The 23667-nt window shown below is 36.6% G+C and overlaps 4 protein-coding genes across 4 annotated transcripts; 3 read left to right on the top strand and 1 right to left on the bottom strand.

The window, feature by feature from the left end:
• Nucleotides 1-1622: 1622 nt before the first annotated feature.
• LOC119419048 (mast cell protease 4-like) lies at nucleotides 1623-3029 on the top strand. The gene is made up of 5 exons (XM_037686348.1): nucleotides 1623-1674; nucleotides 1774-1921; nucleotides 2159-2300; nucleotides 2540-2800; nucleotides 2877-3029. Exons 1-5 carry the CDS (start codon nucleotides 1623-1625, stop codon nucleotides 3027-3029), a joined length of 756 nt encoding a protein of 251 aa, XP_037542276.1.
• A 1504-nt stretch (nucleotides 3030-4533) lies between these two features.
• LOC119419049 (granzyme B(G,H)-like) lies at nucleotides 4534-6124 on the top strand. Its single transcript, XM_037686349.1, has 5 exons — nucleotides 4534-4600; nucleotides 4699-4846; nucleotides 5126-5270; nucleotides 5506-5766; nucleotides 5914-6124. Exons 1-5 carry the CDS (start codon nucleotides 4549-4551, stop codon nucleotides 6079-6081), a joined length of 774 nt encoding a protein of 257 aa, XP_037542277.1. The 5' UTR covers nucleotides 4534-4548; the 3' UTR covers nucleotides 6082-6124.
• Nucleotides 6125-6193: 69 nt separating this feature from the next.
• rabl3 (RAB, member of RAS oncogene family-like 3) lies at nucleotides 6194-10521 on the bottom strand. Its single transcript, XM_037686347.1, has 8 exons — nucleotides 10471-10521; nucleotides 9821-9912; nucleotides 8679-8808; nucleotides 8479-8593; nucleotides 8225-8375; nucleotides 7678-7749; nucleotides 6716-6754; nucleotides 6194-6537 (listed from the first exon to the last, which is right to left on the bottom strand). The coding sequence occupies exons 1-8, from the start codon at nucleotides 10514-10516 to the stop codon at nucleotides 6481-6483; spliced, it is 702 nt and encodes a 233-aa protein (XP_037542275.1). The 5' UTR covers nucleotides 10517-10521; the 3' UTR covers nucleotides 6194-6480.
• Nucleotides 10522-10693: 172 nt separating this feature from the next.
• gtf2e1 (general transcription factor IIE, polypeptide 1, alpha) lies at nucleotides 10694-22756 on the top strand. Its single transcript, XM_037686346.1, has 6 exons — nucleotides 10694-10848; nucleotides 11555-11851; nucleotides 11946-12103; nucleotides 17291-17486; nucleotides 17742-17980; nucleotides 21438-22756. The coding sequence occupies exons 2-6, from the start codon at nucleotides 11562-11564 to the stop codon at nucleotides 21893-21895; spliced, it is 1341 nt and encodes a 446-aa protein (XP_037542274.1). The 5' UTR covers nucleotides 10694-10848; nucleotides 11555-11561; the 3' UTR covers nucleotides 21896-22756.
• The last annotated feature ends 911 nt before the right edge of the window (nucleotides 22757-23667 follow it).

Raw genomic sequence — 23667 nt, 5'->3', positions numbered from 1 at the left:
ATTCGGTCCCCTTGAACTTTTCAAACTTTTGCCACATTTCAGGCTTCAAACATAAAGATATAAATTTTTTTAATTTTTTGTGAAGAATCAACAACAAGTGGGACACAATTGTGAAGTGGAATGAAATTTATTGGATGTGTCAAACTTTTTTAACAAATAAAAAACTGAAAAGTGGGGCGTGGAATATTATTGGGCCCCTTTACTTTCAGTGCAGCAAACTCACTCCAGAAGTTCAGTGAGGATCTATGAATGATCCAATCTTGTCCCAAATGACTGATGATGATAAATAGAATCCACCTGTGTGTAATCAAGCCTCCGTATAAATGCACCTGCTCTGTGATAGTCTCAGGGTTCTGTTCAAAGCGCAGAGAGCATCATAAAGACCAAGGAACACACCAGGCAGGTCCGAGATACTGTTGTGGGGAAGTTTAAAACCAGATTTGGATACAAAACGATTTCCCAAGCTTTAAACATCCCACGGAGCACTGTGCAAGCAATCATATTGAAATGGAAGGAGTATCAGACCACTGCAAATCTACCAAGACCCGGCCGTCCCTCTAAACTTTCATCTCGAACAAGGAGAAGACTGATCAGAGATGCAGCCAAAAGGCCCATGATCACTCTGGATGAACTGCAGAGATCTACAGCTGAGGTGGGAGAGTCTGTCCATAGGACAACAATCAGTCGTACACTGCACAAATCTGGCCTTTATGGAAGAGTGGCAAGAAGAAAGCGGTTTCTCAAAGATACCCATAAAAAAATGTTGTTTAAAGTTTGCCACAAGCACCTGGGAGACACACCAAACATGTGGAAGAAGGTGCTCTGGTCACATGAAACCAAAATCCAACTGTTTGGCCACAATGCAAAACAATATGTTTGGCATTAAAGCAACACAACTCATTACCCTGAACACACCATCCCCACTGTCAAACATGGTGGTGGCAGTATCATGGTTTGGGCCTGCTTTTCATCAGCAGGGACAGGGAAGATGGCCAGAATTGATGGGAAGATGGATGGGGCCAAATACAGGACCATTCTGGAAGAAAACCTGTTTGAGTCTGCAAGAGACCTGAGACTGGGACAGAGATTTATCTTCCAACAAGACAATGATCCAAAACATAAAGCCAAATCTACAATGGAATGGTTCACAAATAAACGTATCCAGGTGTTGGAACGGCCAAGTCAAAGTCCAGACCTGAATCCAATCGAGAATCTGTGGAAAGAGCTGAAGACTGCTGTTCACAAACACTCTCCATCCAACCTCACTGAGCTCGAGCTGTTATCTTTATGTTTGAAGCCTGAAATGTGGCAAAAGTTTGAAAAGTTCAAGGGGGCCGAATACTTTCGCAAGGCACTGTATAGATGCTTGAGGTTTCAATAAGTACATACAGGAAAATACATCAGTTTGACAGTTTCTTGACAGATCAGACAAACGGATCATTTCTCAGTAGTGTCTCATGCAGCAGTTAGGAAGGTGTGAACACATCCTCTTTGTGCATCAACATGTTTCTCACCTGCCCACTAAGTTTATACTGGTGAGTGGTGAGATGCAGACTTTATAAAAGGTGGTGGTTGGGTGTTTAAAACCCACAACGTTCAGCTTTTTTTTTCTTTGTGCAGCCATGAAACAAACAAGCTGCTTCATATATGCCCTTCTGCTGGTCACCATTACGGGTAAGATCAGATTTTATTTTTAAATGCAGAAATATGCATTAATTGCTATAAATGTTTTGCTATTGTTTTTATCAGTTTAATCTTTTTGTCTCATGAAAGGTGCCACTAAGAGTGGCATAGTGGGCGGTAAAGTTGCAGAGAAGCACTCCAGACCGTACATGGCATCGATCCAGGTTGACGGGCAACATTTGTGTGGTGGGATTCTTATTCGCAAAGATTTTGTTCTAACTGCAGCCCACTGCAAAGAGTGAGTTTGTTTGGCAGCCACTTCATATTCCACTTTTTAAATTTATTTAATGTCACAATTTAGAATCGACAAATGGGACAAAAAAATGCTTATTTCTTTAACATTTCACAGCTTTTCTATAAGACAGATTTGCATGACATGAGACACATTAAGGTTAAAAAGGAAGCAACATTATGAATTTACAAGTGCAAAAATGGGTGTTTATTAAATCTAAATAATTAAGTCTTTGTTTTTCAGCTGTTATCGTGATATGACAGTGGTACTCGGTGCGCATGACATCAGCCAGAAGGAGAAAAGTCAGCAAACGCTAAATGTGAAAAAGTACCACGTGCATCCAAAATTCAATAAAAAATTTGATTACGACATTATGTTACTTGAGGTAAACTAATACTATTAAAATATATGTTAATTTCAGTCAAGTATGTCATTTTCTTTAGCTACTTTGTGTTTAAATTTGAACCATTAAAGCTGCTTTAAATGATCATACAGCTATGTACCATCACAAATAAATGTCTTTAAAGTAGTTAATTCTATCAGTTGTGCTGCTTTACAAACATTCATACAGACTGTAACTTTAAAAAACATGAACGACACATTAAAGTGCTGTTAATCTTACAGCTGGAAAAAAAGGCCAAACTGAATAAGTATGTGAAACTGCTTGGATTGGTGGAGAAAGATGAAAAAATCCCTACGAACGTTTACTGTGCTGTTGCTGGATGGGGCAACACTGGACCTACAGAGTCTTCTTCAAATCTTCTCAAAGAGGCCACAGAGAAGATACAATCTATCTCCGAGTGCAAAAGTATTTGGAAAGAACATTTCATTTCCCAGCATATGATTTGTACTACGTTCAACAAAAAGGAAGGAGGAGTGTGTCAGGTAATTAAAGGAGTGAATGTATAAAAATATATATATAAACCAATACACAAGTTCTCTTGTTTGCTTCTGTCTTTAGGGGGATTCTGGTGGACCACTTATTTGCAACACCAAGCTTCAAGGCATAACTGCCTACACAGCTGAGAATGCATGTGACGATCAGAAATATCCCCATGTCTTCACTAAAGTTCATTTCTTTCTTCCCTGGATCAAGACAGTGATGAGGAAATAAGAAAATACTTCATTGTCCTGATTATGTTAAAAAAAAAAAAAAAGTAAAATTCAAGTGTTGAAGCTTAGTGAGAGAAAAAATGCTTTGCATGTGTTGGGAAAATGTTTATATTTGCAAATTCTACAATAATAAAGATGATGTGTGCCTCTTTGTTATTTATTTGCAGAGCGTTGAGCAACTATTTCCAGAGTTTGTTTTAAAAGTTTAAATTTAAGCCAGTCACATTAAGCTGTGAATGGGTTGTTTTCTAAAGATCTGACCGATGCGCTCAGGTGAACCATTGCCTAGATTTTACTTCAAAACCTTCCGGCAACAGTGCTAACCACCACCCTGCTCCCCAGCACATTAAACCCAGGCACTATGGAGGACAGAATGTGACAAAATAAAAAATAAAAATAAAAAAGCATAATACAAACATAATTAAATGCATAATTCAGTTATTAAATACATCATTAAAGAATGAAATGTGCCTTTTAAATGATTTATTTCATGATTTATTTAATTTCGTCACCTTCCGCCCTCCAGTAACACTGTGGTCGATTTGTCTTGACTTGCTGTGAGGAGCAGCCAATCAGGCGTCAGGATCTGTTCACGAGCCACCCTAGTCCCGCCCACTGAGTTTGACGAGCGAGACTGACAGTTAACATAATTTCATGGTGACACACAAGGGTGGAATGTGACAAGATTAAATCATAAAATAAATAATTTAATTGAGAATTTAACGATGTATTTAATATTTAAATGATACATTTAATTATGTATGTATTTATTCCATTTTGTCACATTCAGTCCTCCATAGACCAAACCTTTGACTATTCTTTTATTCAATCAGAGAAATTGAAGAGACAAAACCACTCCCACTGAACATGTAAACTGTCAACTACACAAATTATTTTCTCCTCTACGTTGACCTTTTTAAAGATACCGATGCACCTGTAGGTTTCTTTCGACTGCTCCCTCCTTCAGGGGTTATCACAGTGAATGAACTCACATGAAAGATTTGGCAATTTGTTTTACACTGGATGCCCATCCTGACGCAACATGGGCTTGAACCCACAACCTCAGGATTACAAGAACACAGCAGCCTATGGATACTAATGCACAAGCTCCAAATCAGTATTTTGTAATGCATTGTGGTCTAGAAAAGATTTATGCCAACATTCACAGTTATTTTATTTGTTGTTTATGTCCTCATTACGAGTTTGCAGAATTTCTGAGAACAAGACTTAAATTTCTGATTTGCTATGAGATTGTTATTTTCCAACATTCCAAAAGCTGAAATAATTGTTAATTTGGAGAGTATATGATGTCTCGATACAAAGTGAAAACAAAGGTCAGTTTCTCGATAAAGCCAGAAAATTAACAGCATTGACTTAAACATGCAGCAGTAAGTTAGGTGTGAATACAACTTGTGTGAACATGTTTGACACCTGCCCACAAAGTTTCTGTTTGAGAGTTTGGAGGTCGACTATAAAAGGGTCAGAAACCCAAAATGTTCAGCTTTCCCCTCCGTGCAGCCATGATGCACACACGCTACATAGTTTCCATCCTTCTGTTGGTCACCATCACTGGTAAGATGACATCATTATTATTATTATTATTATTATTATTAATGGCAACTATTTGTCATGTTTCAGTGTTTTATTGATTTGGCCTTGTTTCATTAAAGAGGCCACAGAAAGCAGCATAGTAGGGGGTCAGGTTGCAAAGGCCCACTCCAGACCCTACATGGCATCACTCCAGTTTCAAGGACACCATTCATGTGGTGGAGTACTGATTCGGAAGGACTTTGTTCTAACTGCAGCCCACTGCAAACAGTAAGTGTGTAACAGAACGTTTTCCACATAAACCACATTTTTATTAATAGTAATTTTCTGTGGGAACTTTTTACATTACGCAGTTCAATGTTTCTTTTTTATCTTTGCTGTTTTTTGTTTTGAACCCATTCTGTGGATTAGAGTCTATATTTTAGATCATTATGATTTTACATTGGCGATAATAGTAATAATAATAAAATAAAAAAATCAGACTAGTTTTAAATATGTTTTCTTAATAAAGTCTCTGAGGTTTTTAAAACACTAAATATTGTTTTTCAGCCTTGATGCAGGTGCGATGACAGTGGTTCTTGGAGCGCATGACATAACCAAGAAAGAAAAAACTCAGCAGCTGTTCCAAGTGGCAACATACTTTCAGCACCCAAATTTCACTGGAGGATTTGACTATGACATAATGTTACTTAAGGTAAACCAAAATTGTGGGGGGAGGCAATGTAAAAACAAGTTCTTAAAAGAAAAAAAAAAAAATGTGTTTTGCTTCATCAGTCAAAATCCATTTGTTTAAATCTAATGAGTGACATAAATCCCTTATAAAAAAAACAAAAAAAACTTTGAACATTTTTACAAAATAAATCACGTCAAAATAAAAACAAGCGGAAATGCAACTGTAATGTTAAGCTATCTTGTGTTTTTAATTATAGCTGAAAACCACCGCTAAACTGGAGAAGTACGTCAAGCCCATTGGACTACCAAAAAAAGATGGGAACACCCCTGCCACCATTAAATGTGCCGTTGCTGGCTGGGGCAGAACTGGACCCAAAAAACCCACTTCAAATGTTCTGAAGGAGACCACAGAGAAGACGCAATTCAACTCAGAGTGCCAAAAGATTTGGAGAAAAAATTTCAACTCTCTGCGTATGGTTTGCACCAACTTCGACAAGAAGAAAGGAGGAATATGTGAGGTAACTCTGACGTGCATCAACATATATAAAATAAAATAAAAATACACAACACTGATGATTAAACGTTATGCAACTAATGTTATTCATGAAAAAATATGTTATCTCTTGAAAGATTGTAATCAAGTCTTCCTCCTGCCATGTCTTTAGGGGGATTCTGGTGGACCACTTATCTGCAACACCAAGCTTCAAGGCATAACTGCCTACACAGCTAAAGATGAATGCGATAATCCAAAATATCCCCATGTTTTCACTAAAGTCAGTTTCTATCTTCCCTGGATCAAGACCGTGCTGCAGAAATACGGCAATGCCACATGAGGATTTCTTCCTCTAGCTGAAGTAACCTTAAAATTACCTTCATTTAATTAAAAAAAAAACAAAAAAAAAAAAAAAAAAAAAACTTAATGTAGAGGAAAGAGAAATGTAACTGTTTTGCATGTACCAGAGAAAATGATTTACAAAATCTACAATAAAATATTTGTATGTCTCTTTATTTCTCAAAGCAGCTTAAAGCCCTTTTGTAAATTATATGTAAAAGTTTTTTTTTTAATTAATATTTTACAGATACAATATTTATATAGTCGATTCTACAAGTTTCATGCCAGTCACAGGAAGTGGAAGAGGTTGGTTCATTTTCTGTGAGTGCCAAGAGTTAGAGGGTGCGAGTGCCAGGTGTAAAAGTAAAACCACAGGCCGCTGCATGTGCATTCGTGGAGGTTAGTCATAGTGCAAACTTTTGAAGTTGAATCTCTTTCTGTCTGTGAAAGCTGTCATCTGCAACAATAAAATATATAAATATTAAAACAAATGCACGGAAGATACAAATACGCTTTATTATTACAAAATAAATAAATAAAAGCTCATGCAGAAACAATTTGTCATCTAAATATAATAATATCTGACGATCTTACCAAAAATAATAACAATATTAATGATAATTATAATAACTTGCCTGACTTGGATCTCTGGTGAAATATCTCTTCTCTATTACCTGCAAAGAGCATTTATTGTAAAATTATCCCTATAGAAGACATAGCACTTTAAAGTTCATACTGACAATTCCTGAATATAGTACCTTGTTCCAGCGAGGTCTACTTCAGTACTATTGATAAATATTATTTTCATTATATGCACAATCAAAGGGCAGAAGAGGAAAATATTGTGTTGAGATATTTATTTTAGCTAATCTCAGAAATGATTCTTGAGCTAACACACATGAACATCTGCATTTTTGTAGACCTTTGAAGAAAGGGTGAGTACATACTGCATCAAATATGGGAGAATAAAAGGATGAGCATTCTTAGTTAATATAACTTTCTGTTCCATCAGCTTTCTGGCCAACAAGATCCAAATTGTGGCAACAACAAAAAAAATGAACACAAGGCTCATAAAGAAATGGTTGAGGTCGAGATGACTTTGTGTTGTTGGTACACATTTATTTTAAACTATGACTCTATGACACTTTTTTGTCATACAAGCTGTATTTCAATTTAGTCATATACCTTTTTATTATTATTTTTTTTTTTTACTTTAGATGACATCTTTCAACCAACTACAAATGTGTATGTTTATCTGACCATTGTTCATGAAAAGTCAAACCAGTGAACAAAAAATGTTCACTGTAAATAAATAAAAAAACTGCAGGATTTATGTGAATTCAATTCAATGTATTTAAATAGTGTCAAGTAACAACAGAAGTCATCTCAGGGTGGTGAACAAATACATTCATATAGGCCTACATAAAAATTAAATTAGTAACGTTTTATATAAGATATATATATTTTATCTAGCATATTTATCTAAGGTAGAGTAGTCAGCAGATTGTGTTGTCTTCATTAATAAAATCCTCTGTTTGACAATCCGTACTGACCCGAGCATCACCTGACAACACATGGCAGGACTCGGATTTCTCACCTTGTCATAGAACCTGCTAAGTTTCACAGCATTTGTTGTGCCAGCAGCAAGGTATTTTGGGTTGGTGCAGTCCTGAGAAAATAAAACATCACTTCAGCCACAAAATCATAAAACATGCCAAAATCAATTACACACACATAAAATCCTGTTTGGTTAAGACAAAACCTTCTTTTCTAAATTTTACAATAGTTTCAGTGTTACTTGGCTGACACTTTTAAAATTGTAAACACTAAAAAATATATTTACTTAAGCTACATTCAAAATTATGCAAATAAACAAATAATGTCTAAAAAGCATGCATTTGAACATTTGAAACATAAATCTTGGCTATATAATAAAGGATCTATATGATGCTGTCTGAACTTTACCATACACAATTGAGTCAAACATTCTTAAACTGCAAGTCTGCAAAAATTATGAGGACATGGCATGTTAGTCCAATTTATTTGCACTTTAAATGTATATGTTTGATGATGCACAGGGACTTTTCTGCATACATCTATGAATGAGGTCCATCGTGATGAAAGAAAGCACAAAATACACCTACGAGATTGATCTCCTCTGCATTAAAGTCTTCAGACAGGAACGCCGTCCGAGTGAGAACTTCATTCCGTTTGCTCTCTGGAATCTGATCCAACTTGGTTCCAATCAGCAATAAAGGCACTGGGTTCTCAATGAACTGCTCTCTGTCATATTCACTTCATCAAAAAAGAAAGAAAGGTGCACTCTTAAGTGACTCATCACAAAGTAAAATGTTGACACATATGGATTTGTTGTGCTGTAAAGCAGAACAAAACGTACCCATTTGAGACGATGACTCCTGTTGGAGAGGAATCTTTATTTAAAGCTTCTAATGACCAGCGGTACAGATTCTGAGACGATTTCTTATTTGTTAAATCATGTACTAATACAATTCCTAGAGAAAACAAAACATATTTTTGAAATACATTCTGTCATTTATGATGCAAAATTTGTTTACACTGTCATTTAAAATCTCTTACCATTGACAGAATTGTAGAAGACCACTCTTGTGCTTTTGATGCTGCTGGCACTGCCAACAGATCCTCCAACGTCCCAAAGTTCAATGTAGAAGGTTTTCTCCTCTGGGGTTCCCTCTTTGTAGTCATGAATCTGTATGTGAAAAAAAAATGCTGGTATATCAGTTATCATAACCTTAAATAAATACTATGATGTGAGGGACACAACAATATAGATGTTTTTTGAATACAGTCATGTAATGGACTGATTTTAAGCTGTGAATACACCTGCAAACAAATTTTAGAAGCAATGACAGAGAGGAAAAAGAGAGAACTTAAGCTACTTTTTAACTGCTACTACTTTGTAGCTACTTTGTATCATGTGGCATGGAGGCTGCACAGCTGCAAAAAGAAAAGCTTTGCAGAGAGTGGTGAAGGCTGCACAGAAGTCAATTGGAGTCAGTCTCCCCACCATCACAGACATCTACACCTCCAGATGCAGGAAAAGGGCCACCTGCATCACGAAGGACCCCACTCACCCAGCACAAACACTTTAGTTCCCCACTCCCCTCCAGAAGGAGGTTAAGGAGCATTAAGTGTAGAACCACTAGACTGAGGAACAGCTTCTACCCTGAGGCTGTTAGACTCATGAATATCTAACCAGAATAATCACTGTGAAAAATCACATCATGTTGCTGTGTTCATTCGTACTCATCTGCTCACACAGACTCATGTTTATGCTGCTGTTCGGCATATTGTTTTTATGCTACTAGTGCTTAGTGTGTTTTTAGTTAATGTTTTTCTTAATTCATATGTTAAAATCTTATTACTGTTTTTCTTTTACACACATTTTAATACTTTTGTTGGATGTAACTGTGACCCTGTGTAGACAATTTCATTCCACGATACGTATCACATGTAGTGTGAATGACAAATAAAGAACCTTGAATCCTTGAACTAATACATTCAATGTTCAATTCTTAGGTTTTCTGTATTATGGTAGTACATACTTAATGACAAAAAAAAACATGTGTATTATGTTGCCCATCACATTTGCATATGTGTAGAAAATAAACACACACAAACTAATTAATAAAAGACAACCCAAATTATTTGGACTTTACTTCATTTTTGTTAAACATATGAATGGTGGTAGACCTGCTTACCCGTACATCCACAGAGCAGCCAACAGTCCAAGATGGATTCCCTAAAACTTGATTCTGACACAGCAGGTGAACTAAGGAACTCTTGCCCACCCCTGGGAATGACAAGAAAGAGTGGCAAATACAAACAGAGTACAATAATCCCCGAGGCTCAATGGGATTAACCTGTATAAATAAAGGTTGAATGAAAAAACAAAAACTTTTAGTGTATATAAAATCATATTTCTAGGGTAGTGTTACAAAATAGCTTTAGCCATAGGTAGTCAGTGAGCATTCATTGGAAATATACACAATACACACACACACACACATATATATATTGTTTAAAACACAAGGAAGTTAAACATTTGTTTAATTGAAAATCAGTTTTACAGAATAAAAAGCAAACCCATGGCACAAGTTGATAAATAATTATATATAAATTTCCGTATAAATAGGTAAATATTTCTGAGGTGAGCTGAGCTTCCAATGTTTTAAAATCCTATCTTCTTTTCGATCTTGTGTTTGACAACAACACGGAATGCTAGTTGGTTTCAGCCTCTCAATTAAGACTTAAACGTTTATAAACAGGTACCTTAATAAATATATTGTTACAACTAAAAATAGTTGCACAAATTAAATAGTGTCAATTGTGAAAATAAGGTTTAACTTACCGGAATCTCCCAAAACTAATATTTTTACTCTATCAAGGGTAGCCATTTTTTGATAACAGAGTGTACCGGAAATACAATCTTAAAGCCCGCCCAGAAAATATTTTTCTGTACTTTGATTGGTTAAGAAAAACATCAGTCAGTTTGAATGCATTTTTTTTTCTTGGTCTTGGCCAATAAGAATTTGAGGTTACATTTTTTGTTTCCGGGGTTTATAAACAGCTCGTATCGCATGTTAGCTAAGCTAATAGCTTAACTATTCAGAGGAGCTAAAGCCTAGTGTGCGTTTTAGCTCTGTTTCTATTTGACAAAACGATCAAGAAAGGTTAGTTTGAAATGGCGTAAGGTGTGTTTTTTTTTAACGAAGAAACAGAGACACGGGTAAGACTAATCTTTATTTTGGGATAAACTTGTTTAGAAATAGCACCAGATTCAACATCATTCAAAAAAGCCTTTAGTGGAGCAGTGCAGTAACCAGCAGGTAAACTGGTGTATACAGACTAATAATAAGACTTAACATGCTTTATTATGTATATCTGCGTCTTTGATTAGTATTTCAGCGTAGCTAAATTAAGCAAATTAAATTTAGAAGTGCTAAATAAATTAGCTTCGTGCTGTACCTGATCATATAAGCTTTTTTTTTTTTTTTTTTATCAGGTTTTACTCATCAATCATAATCCCTATGAAATTAATATATTTGCATCATGAAGATGGGGGAATTTTTTTAAAAAAGTTACGAGAATACAACTGAACTATTACATTTAGGACTCCTAACCCACAGCTAATTCTCAGTCCTTCTTGGTTAAGATGAAAAATGCTATAATTAGCAATACAAAAGTCCAAACTTTTAAAACAAAAACTAAGAAATTAGCAAAATAAAAACACATTAAATACAAATATTTACAAGATAGAATAAAATGCAAAACTTAAGAAGTTGATTACAATATATTTTTTTTAATAAATTGTTATATCTTAGTGATAAGACTTTGTTTACGTCATTATTTTACCTAGCCTCCTGTCTTATTTATTTATTTACCCAAGAAAACAAGACTTTCAGTATTTTACAAAATCTCATTTTTCTCCATAGTTCCAGGATGATTGAACCAGAGCTTCTTACCGAGGTCCCTGCATCACTGAAGAGGCTCGCCAAGCAGGTCGTGAGGGGATTTTATGGTATAGAACATGCCTTGGCCCTAGATGTGCTGATACGTAACCCATGCGTGCGAGAGGAGGACATGCTGGAGCTGCTCAAGTTTGACCGGAAACAGCTTCGCTCTGTGCTCAACACTCTGAAAGCTGACAAGTTTGTTAAGTGCCGCATGAGAGTAGAGACAGCTCCTGATGGCAAGACAACACGGCACAACTACTATTTTATTAACTACAGGTTTTATGAGTTCTTTATAAAAAAAATAACATTGGATTTGACAGTAACAATTGCTTTTGTGAACTACAAGTAAGTTGTTTTTATTGTTTTAAAGGGTATTGGTCAATGTGGTAAAGTATAAACTGGACCACATGCGACGGCGCATTGAGACAGACGAACGAGACTCTACCAGTCGTGCCTCCTTCAGGTGCCCTTGCTGCTTCTCCACCTTCACCGACCTGGAGGCTAATCAGCTTTTTGATCCTATGACAGGTAAACGTTAAGCACAAACCATGTTTGGGACATTGGTTGTGTTGTTCCTTATTAAGTTTGAAAAGTAGAAAGGGTTTTGACATTTTTGTGGAAACTTAACAATTCAAGTTCAAATTTTTATAGTGTTGCTTATGTGTTAAAAAAGGACAGTGCAGACGCTTAACTTGACTATGGTTGTTTAGATTTACTGATATTTGAACACAACTTTTTTCCTAATAGATCACTTAATCATACATTTTATCTATCTGTCTGTTTATCTTATCTATTTATATTCATATATCAAAGAATTGCACATGTTTGTAAGCAGATGTTTGTATTAAGTGGGGAGTGGACATTTATTTTTTTTAAGAAAAATCAGACAGTGAATGTCAGTAAATTCACTGCTATCAAACATGAAATGTGGACAATGGCATTTTTTTTGTGTTGTATTTTATATACACTCCTAGCACACAGCTCAGGTGATGACTTGTTTTGATGATCATTTAGTTCTAACTTGTTTTTCTTCAGTAACATGTTCCGTATACTCATTTGATGCTCACTAATTAACCATAAACTAATTAAGTTTCCGCCTAACATTTTGTTAACTCCTCCTATTCAGGTATTCGTCACTTGTTGGAATGTGTATCTTGACTTTCTGCATGTGACATTACAGTGTGTATTTCACATCAGCCATACTGTGGCTCTTGTGTAAATTTACCCAATGGGGAGTAAGATCGACAGTATGGTGGAGGGATAATCTGCTCACTAAATATTCAAGCTGACATCTAGTCCATTCCATTTATGGGTAAATAATGAATTGATAATGTCAAACTGCAGTTTGACCAATTTGATTGTATGCAGAGCAGTTTGCCACTAGATGGCAGTCAAACCTCAACTTAACATAGATTCATTTATGCCAGGGTGCCCATAAAGAAACATCCAGGAATTGCACCATTTTCAGTAAAAAAAAAAAAAAAACACTCCCACTATATTAATATGTAAGTAATCATAAAATTGTTTAGACATTTAAATAAGCGTGCTAGCAGTTTTTTTTTGTCATTTTACATTTATTTGCTTATTTTCCATTTTACTTTGTTTTAAAATTAGCTGTGTGTGAATTTTCTAGCACATGAAGGTAAATGGCAATTAAAAAATATATATGTTCCTTTCTCAAAGATTATAAAAAGTGAAAAAAACAAACAAACAAACAAAATAAGGCTCACTAAACTTAAAGGTGTAGTTGCAGGCTCTGCTTTCTCCTCATTCATTTGCTGGAGTCCCAATTAGAAGGAAGATTGAAATAAATGAATAACATTTTGAATGTTTTGACCTCAAAGAATTGTAAGAATTAATTATTTTCTTTCAGCATCAATTAATGTATGATTGAATTTGTTTGCCTGTGTATCCCTGTCACACACTGATTTTTACTGTTTCAGAGCTTTCCAAAGACAAATGGCTGTCACTCCACTCGCTCACATCAGTAAAAGTTATTGATTTGAGCATTTTCATTTTTCATAATTTAATTATGCAGTCATGCACATAACACATTAAAGTTGAAAGTCTTAATTTGCAATTTGCACACTTGGTCTTGGTGCAAAGGAATTGTTGTGCAGCGCATAAACTCAGGAGAAAACAATAATGTCAGTAGATAAATAATAATGAGGAGCAATAAAGTCACATGCTATTTATATTGTACTATTGATGTTATTTCTAGAGTGAACAATGGTTCAGCCTTAGGTTTTAAAACTATTAGCTGATTAAAATTACCTCAGCATGAACAACTCAACCACATTGTTTGTCCAGACTCCATTAAAGAAGAACAATGTGAAAGGTTAAGATACTCACATCTTGAGCAGCATTCCTAAAAAAAACAATCAACATTTTGAGCTGAAACTTTAGGCAAAACAGACAGAACTTACTTTATAACCACAAAAGGGTTTGAGAACAAAGTGTAGCAGAATTAAATGACATTTTCGTAATTCAATTAATTTAGGTGTTCTATCAACTACTTGGAATAGTGTGCGTGTGCACACTGCATCAAAACTGCTCATTGCAAAACTCTACTGTTCAGGATTAGAGTAAAGTTTATTTAATTGAATAACTACTCACTGGCTTTTGAAACACATTTTTGCACTTTAAAACATGCATTTGTTATTCTCCACAGGAACTGGTTTATTTATGATGCACCAATACTTACGTTTTCTACCAGCCTCAAGGCTAATTTCCAGTCATTTAGCAGCGTGTATAGTTTGTCCCACAAGCATTTCAAATACATTTATTGTTCATGTCTAAGCAAGTAACTTATTGTACCTCATCGCAGAGCAAAAAAGAGAATAGGAAATATTGTCTGACCATCTGTCATGTGAGCTGTGTAGCTTGAAAAATAAGGGAGACACGGCTCTGAAACGCATTTGGAGATGGCGTACGGTAGAGAAATGAACATTCAATTCACGAGCAACAGCTCTAGTGGACATTCCTGCAGTCAGCATGCCAATTGCATGCTCCCTTAGGCCTGTCACATTACCAATTTTTGCTGGGCGATTAATTGTATCAGAACTTATTGCAATAAACAATAATGTTGTTTTAAATTTGGCAATAATTATTAATTATTGTCAAATTTAAGAAGAAATGTTGGTTAATTTGTTTTGGGTGTAATACCTTTTTTGACCACCAGATGGCAATATGAGACCGTTTGAACCGAAGAATGGATAGTGAGGGAGCGAGTAACGTGTCACTTTAAGAAAAAAGGGAGGGAGACCCATGGGCTGTCTCTCTCTCCTTTTTTTCAGTTCTCAAAATGGTGGACGCTCTGTGCGGTTTGAGCTCTTTAGCATAGCATTTTTCATACAAAGCTTTTAGTTTAAAAAAAATCAGTAAACAAGTTCTCAGCTTCTTTTTGCAGAGAAAAACAACTTTTTACACAAAGACATGGGTTTAAATCGTGAATTTTGGAGCTTTGAGAAGACAAAGGTCCCCCCCCCCCGAGGTCGGCCTGTTATCTTAGCTCATAGCTTAGCTTCTCAGCTTAGCTGTTTTTAACGATCCAAAAAACGCAATTTTGGACGGTTAAGGATTTTAAAGAGAAAGGGAGGGGTCAGTGAAGAGCACCGGAGTTGAGCCTTTTTTCATCCAGTGTCTTCTGTAGAAAGAGAGAGACACGAGGAAACAATAAAGCCGGTAAATGAAAATGAGGTTGATAATTTTTCATTTATCATACGATTAATTGATTTATTGTTTATCGTGACAGGCCTACGCTCCTTCAAAATTTGCCACATCTTTGGCATTGTACTGTGATAAAACTGCACATACTAGTGGTCTTTTATTGTGGTCAGGCTAAAGCACACCTGTGCAATTATCATGCTGTTTAATCAGCATCTTGATATGCTACACCTGTGAGGTGGCTGGATCATCTCGGGAAAGGAGAAGTACTCACTAGCAGAGCTTTACACAAATTTGTGAACAATATTTGAAGAGAAAAAGGCCGTAGGTGTACATAGAAAAAGTCTTAAGTCTTTGAGTTCAGCTCATAAAAAATGGGAGCAAAAAACAAAAGTGCTATGTTTTGTTTTTGTTCAGTATATTTATAGTGACTGACGGGATTATCATGCTTTACTCGTGTTTAGCAGTGGGTGCTTTCTCTTGCCCACCCCAGTCATGTGCCTCCGGCTGAAGTTTATGTGCGCCTGCTCACTCTTTATTTTTCTCATTATCTTTTACTGTAGAGACTAAACAGACATGAGGTGTGTGCTAAAGTTGGAACAGCTCCCATTATTGAAACAGAGATCAGGAAGAGAAACAGATGGTCAAATGCTTCCTCTTACTGTTTGGAAGCAAAGGGTGATGAACAATTGCAAACAGTATTCTGCTCTCAAATACATAATGCAGTGTTAAAAAATAAAAAAAATAACATTGCCTGGAAGAAATTAATTCAGTTAAGAGAAAATGTTGAAAAGTCCAGTACCTTTTGCCGAGTTGCGCATTAATAAAATAATTCCTAAACAAATGTTTACCAGCAGTGAGCAGATTCCTGTGAAAATATGCAAACTCAACATCCACACACCAAACTAGCAAAATACATGTTGTTATGCACAAAATTTAAAAACTCATGTTGCAAAATATAGTTTAAAATCTAACATATTCTCATGCTTGTTTCCCTTAAACAAGACAAGAAATAACTGTAGTGCAGTAGTCCCTCACTTATCGTGGGGGTTACATTCCAGACACCTCCGCAATAGGCGAAAACCAGCAAAGTTGGGACATTATATTTATTTTAGTATTTATATAAATACATATTTTGTAAGGCTTTAAAAACCCTTCCTACATTCTTGCAATGTTCTTAATATTCTAAACTCTAAATGCTCTAGAAGAGCACAGTGAAAGAGAGCAGACAGACTGATGCTATATTTACTGAGCCCTGGGGGTGGGCTGGCCATGGAGGCTCAGTTCGGGTCATGCTTGATTATTTTAACTAAACAGTCCTTGCCACTCTTTTGGCTCACTCACGTATAAGACAGAGTCTCCCGCCTCCTCCTTTATTTTTCCGAGGCTGTCTGTTGCATCCCTGCCTGTTGTGTGTCTCTGGGACACAGGGAAAGACAGACCCCGCCCCCTACTTTCTCTTTTTCTGCTGTGACAGACAGCCTTGAAAAGAGAAAGGAGGGGGCGCAGATGAACTAATGTAGAATATCGAAGAAAATGCTTAGGTGGGAAAACAAGACTGAATCAGTTTTAATAAAGAGTGGTTGAGCGCAGCTGAGTGCGGCTCACTCAGGTATAAGACAGACACCCCCCGCCCCCTCCTTTTTCATTTTGAGGCTGTCTGTCACAGCAGAGAAAGGAGGGTGTGGGGTCTGTCTTTCCCCATCACCAATTGTGAGTTGTGAACAATCTGACACTGGAAACCTGCGAAAGATTGAGTCCGTGAAAGTTGAATCACAAAATATCGAGGGACTACTGTATATGAAGTCCCATGTGTCAGTCTTTTTTTTATTTTGCTCCATATCAGCCTTTCCAGAAAAGATAGCTCTTATTCGTAAAAAGTGAACGTGTACAAATCTAGACAGGGTTATACATTATTTTGGTAGAAATACAAGTTTTGTTATTAGTTTTGAACAATTTGTTTTTAAAGAATGCGTGTTCCTGGCTCAAGATTATCTATACATGGTCTGTTTTATTTTGCACCTTTTATTTATTCATTGTAACCCACAGGTACATTTCGTTGCACATTCTGCCAGACAGAGGTGGAAGAAGATGCATCTGTTTGTCCTGATGCCAGGACACTTGTGGCACGCTTTAATGAGCAAATTGAGCCCATCTACGCACTCCTACGCGAGACTGAAGACATTAACTTGTCTCATGACCTGCTGGAGCCTGAGCCTGCAGAGATCCCTGCTCTCAAACAGAGGTCAGTTCCTTTCAAGTCTCACAGCTATGTGCCACTTATCACCTCAGACAGAAAGCATCTTTTGGCTCACTTCATGAATCCCTGAAAATAAATTCAGTTCACAATTACTGAGTAGCATTAGTGTTAGAAGCTGTTTTATCATCATTTTACAACTCCTTATGCCACAATGGAGTTGTAATCCTAAATTGATGGCATTTTTTTCATAGCTGTTTATATAATAGCTTTAAATTGGATATTGTTGTCTCTCCTCTCCAGTCGCGAACGTGCTGCAGCCTCTGGAGCAAACGCTGCAGGCGGACCGCATCGTGAAGCCTGGTCTAACAAGGGATCAGCCTACGCTGATTTGTACACTCAGAATGTGGTTATCAGTATGGAGGAGCATGAAGAGCAACAGAAACAGGTCAATGAGAGCAAGGCACCTAAGGATCAACCTGTCTGGTTGACCCAGAGCACAGTGCAGGGTGCTTATAGTGAACCCGAAACCCTCAATAACCGTAAGTAACATGTTTCTTGCCTTATATTTTACAAGTCAATTTTTACATTTTTGTTGTGGCATACTTTCTTTATTGGAAAAAAAAACATTAATCTATAACTTTTTTTAATAAACATAAACACCGGTACCTCTTCTTGCCCTTACATGAATCTTGGTCAGTACAGTTTGATAAGATGTTTGTAGATGAGAGCAGTTGAATGTAATGGTTTGCCGTCACATCATTTTTTGTGTAGAATTTTATTGTTTTTAAGCCTAGTGAGTTGCATTCAAACTTGTTTTTGTGTGCGTGTGTTGTTGCACCTTTTGAAATTCATAAATATAATGACAAAGTTCAGACTTGCTCACTTATGGCACTTGTTCCTCAAGTCACGTTATATAATATTGTTGTAAGACTTGTGTTTGTTGTGATCAGGTTGTATATTTTTGTACATGGATTCTTACTCAGAAACCAAATAATTAGTTTATGTGCTTTGCTATTTAAACATGTCTTGTTGAGACTTTTGAAATTTTATTAATCACTTTTTTAAATTTGCTCAGATCTTTAGATCAAAATTGTTGTAAGAAAAAAAATATTTCTCAAACCTGAATGCCCCCACAGTATTGCTATATTTTCACATTAGTAACCTTTAAACGGTTTTGGCATAAATTGTCTAGTTTGTATTTTAATCATTCATCCAAAGCATTATTTCATAGACATTTTAACCAAAATACAAACAAACCTCACCAAATTTAACTGCTCTAATTAAATATTTTAAACTCTAAACAGCATGCTGTTGAATACTGTTGACCAATATTTGGCTCCTTTTAACTGGAGTGATTCTTGTAATTACCATACATGTTTTTTTTAAGAATGCGCTATGAAGAACATGAAGTGGACTGTGACAAAAACAATTCAGAAGCCACAATTTTGTTTTGTTTTTAAAGAAAGAGAGCAAGTTAAAGTTAAAGGTCACAGAAGTAAAGCCAAACGATTATGGGTAACTAAGGTCATCTCCGTCTGTCAGAATAGTCCTTCAGGAAGCCATCTCATGCTGACATTGTTTCTCTACCCATGGGCATGTGGCAATCAAACCTGGTCAGACTTTCATTGTAGCATAATTGCCTAATTGAAATAATCAGGCTTGATTAGACTATGGCTGAGCAAGAATTGCTCATTAGGAGAATCAGTTCTTGTGGAAATGACATACATTAGTTGTTCCAGACAGCCCTTCTCAAAGGTAAGCCTCTGCATCTGTTTGTCATGAACTTGTTGACCTGCATGGCTTGGAAAAATACACAAATGACATCTGATTATAACATTTTGTTTACAAGTTTAAAAGAGCTTTTCCAAAGTATTGCATTAATTGGAAATGGCAAATGCATAACACTTTACTCTCCTTTGCACAGTTTACACTAGTACTATAATCTTTAATTCAATTAAATGCTTAAAATTTGATACTGGAAGTTAAAAGTTGTGGCAGCAGAGAGAAAAACAAGTTTGTCCTTTTTTTCCGGTGTGTTTTCGTCTTCAAAAAGGAAAGGAACAAAATGTAATGATTTAAGAACGTCAAATCTGCTGAATGAAGGCAGTCACTGAGCAGATATTAGTTTTATTTATTTATTTATTTATTGACAGGGTAAAAGGAGTTTATAAAACCAGTTTATTAATTAAACAAATAATACATTTTTTGGACAAGGTTAATTTTGTGATAATGGCTAGAACTCATCTGTTTTTAAAGTTGAATAAGTAATTCTTATATACCGTATTTTCCACCGTACACGTCGCACCACCATATAAGTCACATCAGTCCAAAGATGTCTAATAAAGTGTTAAAAAAAAACAAAAGTACTTTGCTTCGCCATATAAGTCACATCTATTGTGTCACTGCTGATACGTCGCATTTGTTACGCGTCACCACTGACAACCTGGAAATGTGGGTCGATGTGTCAAAAATCGATTGGCTGCCAAATGGCGGCCGCGGGAGCATGCACGGGAGGACTTTAACGAGAATTTAACAAAATTAACACTTAAAAACAATTGTTTGCTCAAATTATAGCAAAGATGTGTCTCAGTTGAACTTTTACTTAATACATGCACTTTAATGGTCAAATTAGCTGCATTTTGCCAGGTGGTGCAGTGAAATGAAGCTAATTTGACAGTTGTTCCAGGTAGGGTTGGGCCATATCATATCGTTCACAATAATACCAGTAAAAAAAGCTTGCCTGGGAAAATAAATATGTTAATTTTATGACGTAAGTATGTCAGTGTTTCCCTACTATTATACAAGCAGGGCGCCCCGTCCCGTTAACAGAATCGAGCGAGCTGAATGACCAAACCGAACTGCGCACCCCCCTCTCCACCTGTCAGTACTGGCGTAACGCTAATTAGTTATGTGCAATGCTAGCTAGCTAAAAAGCTAAAAACAAACAACTCGCGTTTCAGCTGTCTTTCCACCCAGCTCTGAACTGTCTGTACAAACACAGCTCGGTGTGTGTCTGTGTCCCCCCCCCGCGCTCTGCTGCCGGTGCGGGTGCAGCTCGCGGGTGCAGCTCGCGGGTGCTCCCCTGCTCTAAACTGTCGGTACAAACATGCACAGCTCAACAGTGTCTCTTGAGTTCCACATGTCCATGGACCAAGAAAAGAGGCAGGTGTTATTTTGGGAAACTTCACCTCCACTTTAGTTTTTGTGGTGGATTTTGTTGATCTATATTTTGTGCAGACTTTTTCAATCTAAATAACAGAAGGATCTTTTGTTAGTTTTATACTTGAAGACTGAATACTTTTACTAAATAAAGTAATTTCAGTAAAAATAACCCTTGTTTTTTTTGTTTGTTTGTTTTTATATAATACTGCAAAGCAACATGTTAATTTTGTCAAATGAATAACTGATTTCTTTTTTTCTTTTTTTTTTGGGTTCTATCACAAAATGTATTGTTATCGTCAGAATACTCAGAAATATCATAATATTATATTTGAGCCATATCGCCTACGCCTAGCTCCAGGGATAATCCCGGAGCTCGACGAAGGTGGCGGACTATGTCAAGCCGATTGTGTCATTAATAGCCACTTTTACCTACTACATGACACAACGGCATGTCCTACTACTCGAGTGCCATCTAGTGGCTGAAAATTGTAGTGTTCAATATGTTCAGTGTCAGAATGAATGAAAATGGTCATGTCTCAGCCAAATTTGGTTTATAAATATGGGAAAAAAAACATAAATAAGTTTCTTTATTGTACAAGTCGCAGGGCATGCAGATTATGCAAAAAACTGACTTATAGGCCGAAAAATACGGAAATAATAATTTTCAATAAAACTTTTGTTTTGCTGTTTGCCCACCCTGTTTTCCCATTGAAGTACCTTTTTTTTTTTTTTACCTGAGAGATTAAACTAAGGGTTATGTTTGTCTGTGTTGTTCTAAGCCTTAAGATCACAAGGAATATTGATTTTTTTTAATAAGCAACCTTTTTTCCACAGGTGGAGAGGCTTTACCCAGAGCCCTGGATGGAACAACGGGTCATGGGTTGGGTCAGGCAGATGAAAATGAGGAAGTGATGCGTGCCCTGCTCATCCATGAGAAGAGGGGTGCTACAGGAGCAGGTGGAGGTGGAGTGAGTGCTGCTGCCAGGGGTCTTGCCTCCGCCACAGCTAATGCAAGTGACTCAGAGAGCGACACCAGTGAATCAGATGACGATTTTCCGCCGGGTCCTCCAACTGCCACAGCCTCTCATCATCGCGCTGACAAGGAGGATGAGGAAGAGGATGAGGATGACTTTGAGGAGGTGGGGGATGAGCCAATGGTGATGGTGGGCGGTCGGCCGTTCTCGTACAGGGAGGTGAGCCAAAGGCCCGAGTTGGTGGAGCAGATGTCTGTGCAGGAAAAGGAGGCGTACATCGAAATGGGACAAAACCTCTTCCAGGACATGTACTTCTGAATTTGCACCCATAAAGTTTATTCACACACAAACATTTGACAAATGTCTCTGTTGTCCCACATTGTCCGTGGTACTGAGAACAATATCATGATAATGTCTTGATAGAAAAAAAACCAAGATGCTGCTGAATACATTTACCGGTAATGGTTTGTCATTTAAACAGAAAAGTGTAAGTTCTGCCAGTGTTTCTGCTGTGATCACTCTAGTACTCTGTCCAAAGTATTATGAAAGTCATCAAACCTAAAAGGAGCTGGCTACTTTCAGAGTGCCAACTTTTGTTTTTCTTTTAAAAGTTTTTTCTGTCATTGCTACTTTCAATAGTTTGTCTTTACCACTAACATTTCAGCCTTAGTTTTCATTTGACAGACCGAAGGGACACACATTTGTTTTAATCAATACACCTGTCCACTTGTAGACATAAAATCTTATGCCTCAAGTCAATTTTCCTGAATGGGCGAAAAAGCATTGATTGTGTGAGAATTGCCAAAAGATTTCAGAGCACTTAGTGCGGGGGCAGGACATGCTAAAAGTCTGAGCAGGCTCCTGCTGCTGCTTCCACTGTGCTGCCTGTTAGGACAATGTGAAAGGAAGAACGTTTTCTGTTTTTTCTAAAAAATAAAAAAAAAACAGCGGGCTTGATTTAAAACCCCATCTCAGGCTAATGTAAAGACAATGAGCCTTTTAGGTTGTTGTGTTAACAAAAGTTTTGTATTTTTCACCAGTCTGAAATAAAATGATACTTTTTTGCCATAAAAATGTGTAATGAATGTCTCGATAGAAAATCGTTTATAAATGCACAACAATACAAAAGTATTGGTTAGGGCTTAATTTGTAAACCGATCGTTGCTGGAATGCAAATAGTGGGCGGGCGAGGTGGGTGTGCTCCCCCAGAAAATTTTGAATAAAGTAGATGCGGTTTCCTGCATTTAAGTGTATTTTAACAGGTTGCTAAACATTACCTTTACCTACATTTGTAATCACTCCGCTTCTTTCAAGCGTCCTAGCTATTATTTTGACAAATTAGTGCCGCTGTTTTGATACGTGATGTGATTAATACACATCAAACATTTCTCTCATTGTATTTTTAATAATCAAAATTTTATTAATAACCCACTTAAACTGTTGAACTGATTTGCAATGTTGTTATGCTGTTTAATTCTATTTTTGAGTTTTTAATAAAATTGTGCCATGACTGGACTTTTACGGGTGGAGATTTTTTTTAAGGGTAGAGTCGAAAATGCTCACTTAAAAGGGCACGTATGGGCTAGTAAGAAGCTTGTAAGTGGCTTTTGTGTTTAAAATTAGTGTTTATGCAATTATTTTCAGTTTACATATCCAGTATAATTTTTATTCATTCAAGGCAGTCATATTTGTTCATAACTTTTTTTAATTAGTAAGCCTGAGAGTTACCGGATCCAAGCAAACAGTTACCGGAACGCGTCCTGTCAAAATAAGGGAGTTCCCGGATCTTGTTCCAGCAGGATCATCCAGCTCAATTAAGCACTGATTTTTAAAGTGTTATATGCTAGATTTATTTTTAAAAGTTTGCAACACTGCACTAAATGCTAAATACATTTACCTACCTACCTATCAAAGATTATTATCTGATAAGGATAAGAAGGCTGCGCTCAGTGCAGTAGCAGCTTCGTGCACTCCATCCATCTTCCGGACGACTGCATGTACATGTTCTCGTATCTCGGTGCAATGATAATAAATCTGATTCTGATTCTTCTACACATTCTCTAATGTTAATGCAGCATAGTTCACATTTA

Source organism: Nematolebias whitei, chromosome 13, assembly GCF_014905685.2.
Source record: "Nematolebias whitei isolate Nwh7 chromosome 13, NemWhi1, whole genome shotgun sequence".
NCBI classification, from domain to species: Eukaryota; Metazoa; Chordata; class Actinopteri; order Cyprinodontiformes; family Rivulidae; genus Nematolebias; species Nematolebias whitei.
This window is presented reverse-complemented; position numbering and strand designations above follow the sequence as displayed.

Excerpts from the sequence above, each read along its gene's own strand:
- LOC119419048 (XM_037686348.1), top strand. The coding sequence starts at position 1,623 with ATGAAACAAACAAGCTGCTTCATATATGCCCTTCTGCTGGTCACCATT. Across the intron at positions 1,675-1,773 it reads TCTGCTGGTCACCATTACGG|GTGCCACTAAGAGTGGCATA; the intron begins GTAAGATCAGAT and ends GTCTCATGAAAG. Across the intron at positions 2,801-2,876 it reads AGGAAGGAGGAGTGTGTCAG|GGGGATTCTGGTGGACCACT; the intron begins GTAATTAAAGGA and ends TTCTGTCTTTAG.
- LOC119419049 (XM_037686349.1), top strand. The coding sequence starts at position 4,549 with ATGATGCACACACGCTACATAGTTTCCATCCTTCTGTTGGTCACCATC. Across the intron at positions 4,601-4,698 it reads TCTGTTGGTCACCATCACTG|AGGCCACAGAAAGCAGCATA; the intron begins GTAAGATGACAT and ends GTTTCATTAAAG. Across the intron at positions 5,767-5,913 it reads AGAAAGGAGGAATATGTGAG|GGGGATTCTGGTGGACCACT; the intron begins GTAACTCTGACG and ends CCATGTCTTTAG.
- rabl3 (XM_037686347.1), bottom strand. The coding sequence starts at position 10,516 with ATGGCTACCCTTGATAGAGTAAAAATATTAGTTTTGGGAGATTCCG. Across the intron at positions 8,594-8,678 it reads CTTCTACAATTCTGTCAATG|GAATTGTATTAGTACATGAT; the intron begins GTAAGAGATTTT and ends TGTTTTCTCTAG. Across the intron at positions 6,538-6,715 it reads TCACCAGAGATCCAAGTCAG|ATGACAGCTTTCACAGACAG; the intron begins GCAAGTTATTAT and ends TTATTGTTGCAG.
- gtf2e1 (XM_037686346.1), top strand. The coding sequence starts at position 11,562 with ATGATTGAACCAGAGCTTCTTACCGAGGTCCCTGCATCACTGAAGAGG. Across the intron at positions 12,104-17,290 it reads GCTTTTTGATCCTATGACAG|GTACATTTCGTTGCACATTC; the intron begins GTAAACGTTAAG and ends TGTAACCCACAG. Across the intron at positions 17,487-17,741 it reads ATCCCTGCTCTCAAACAGAG|TCGCGAACGTGCTGCAGCCT; the intron begins GTCAGTTCCTTT and ends TCTCCTCTCCAG.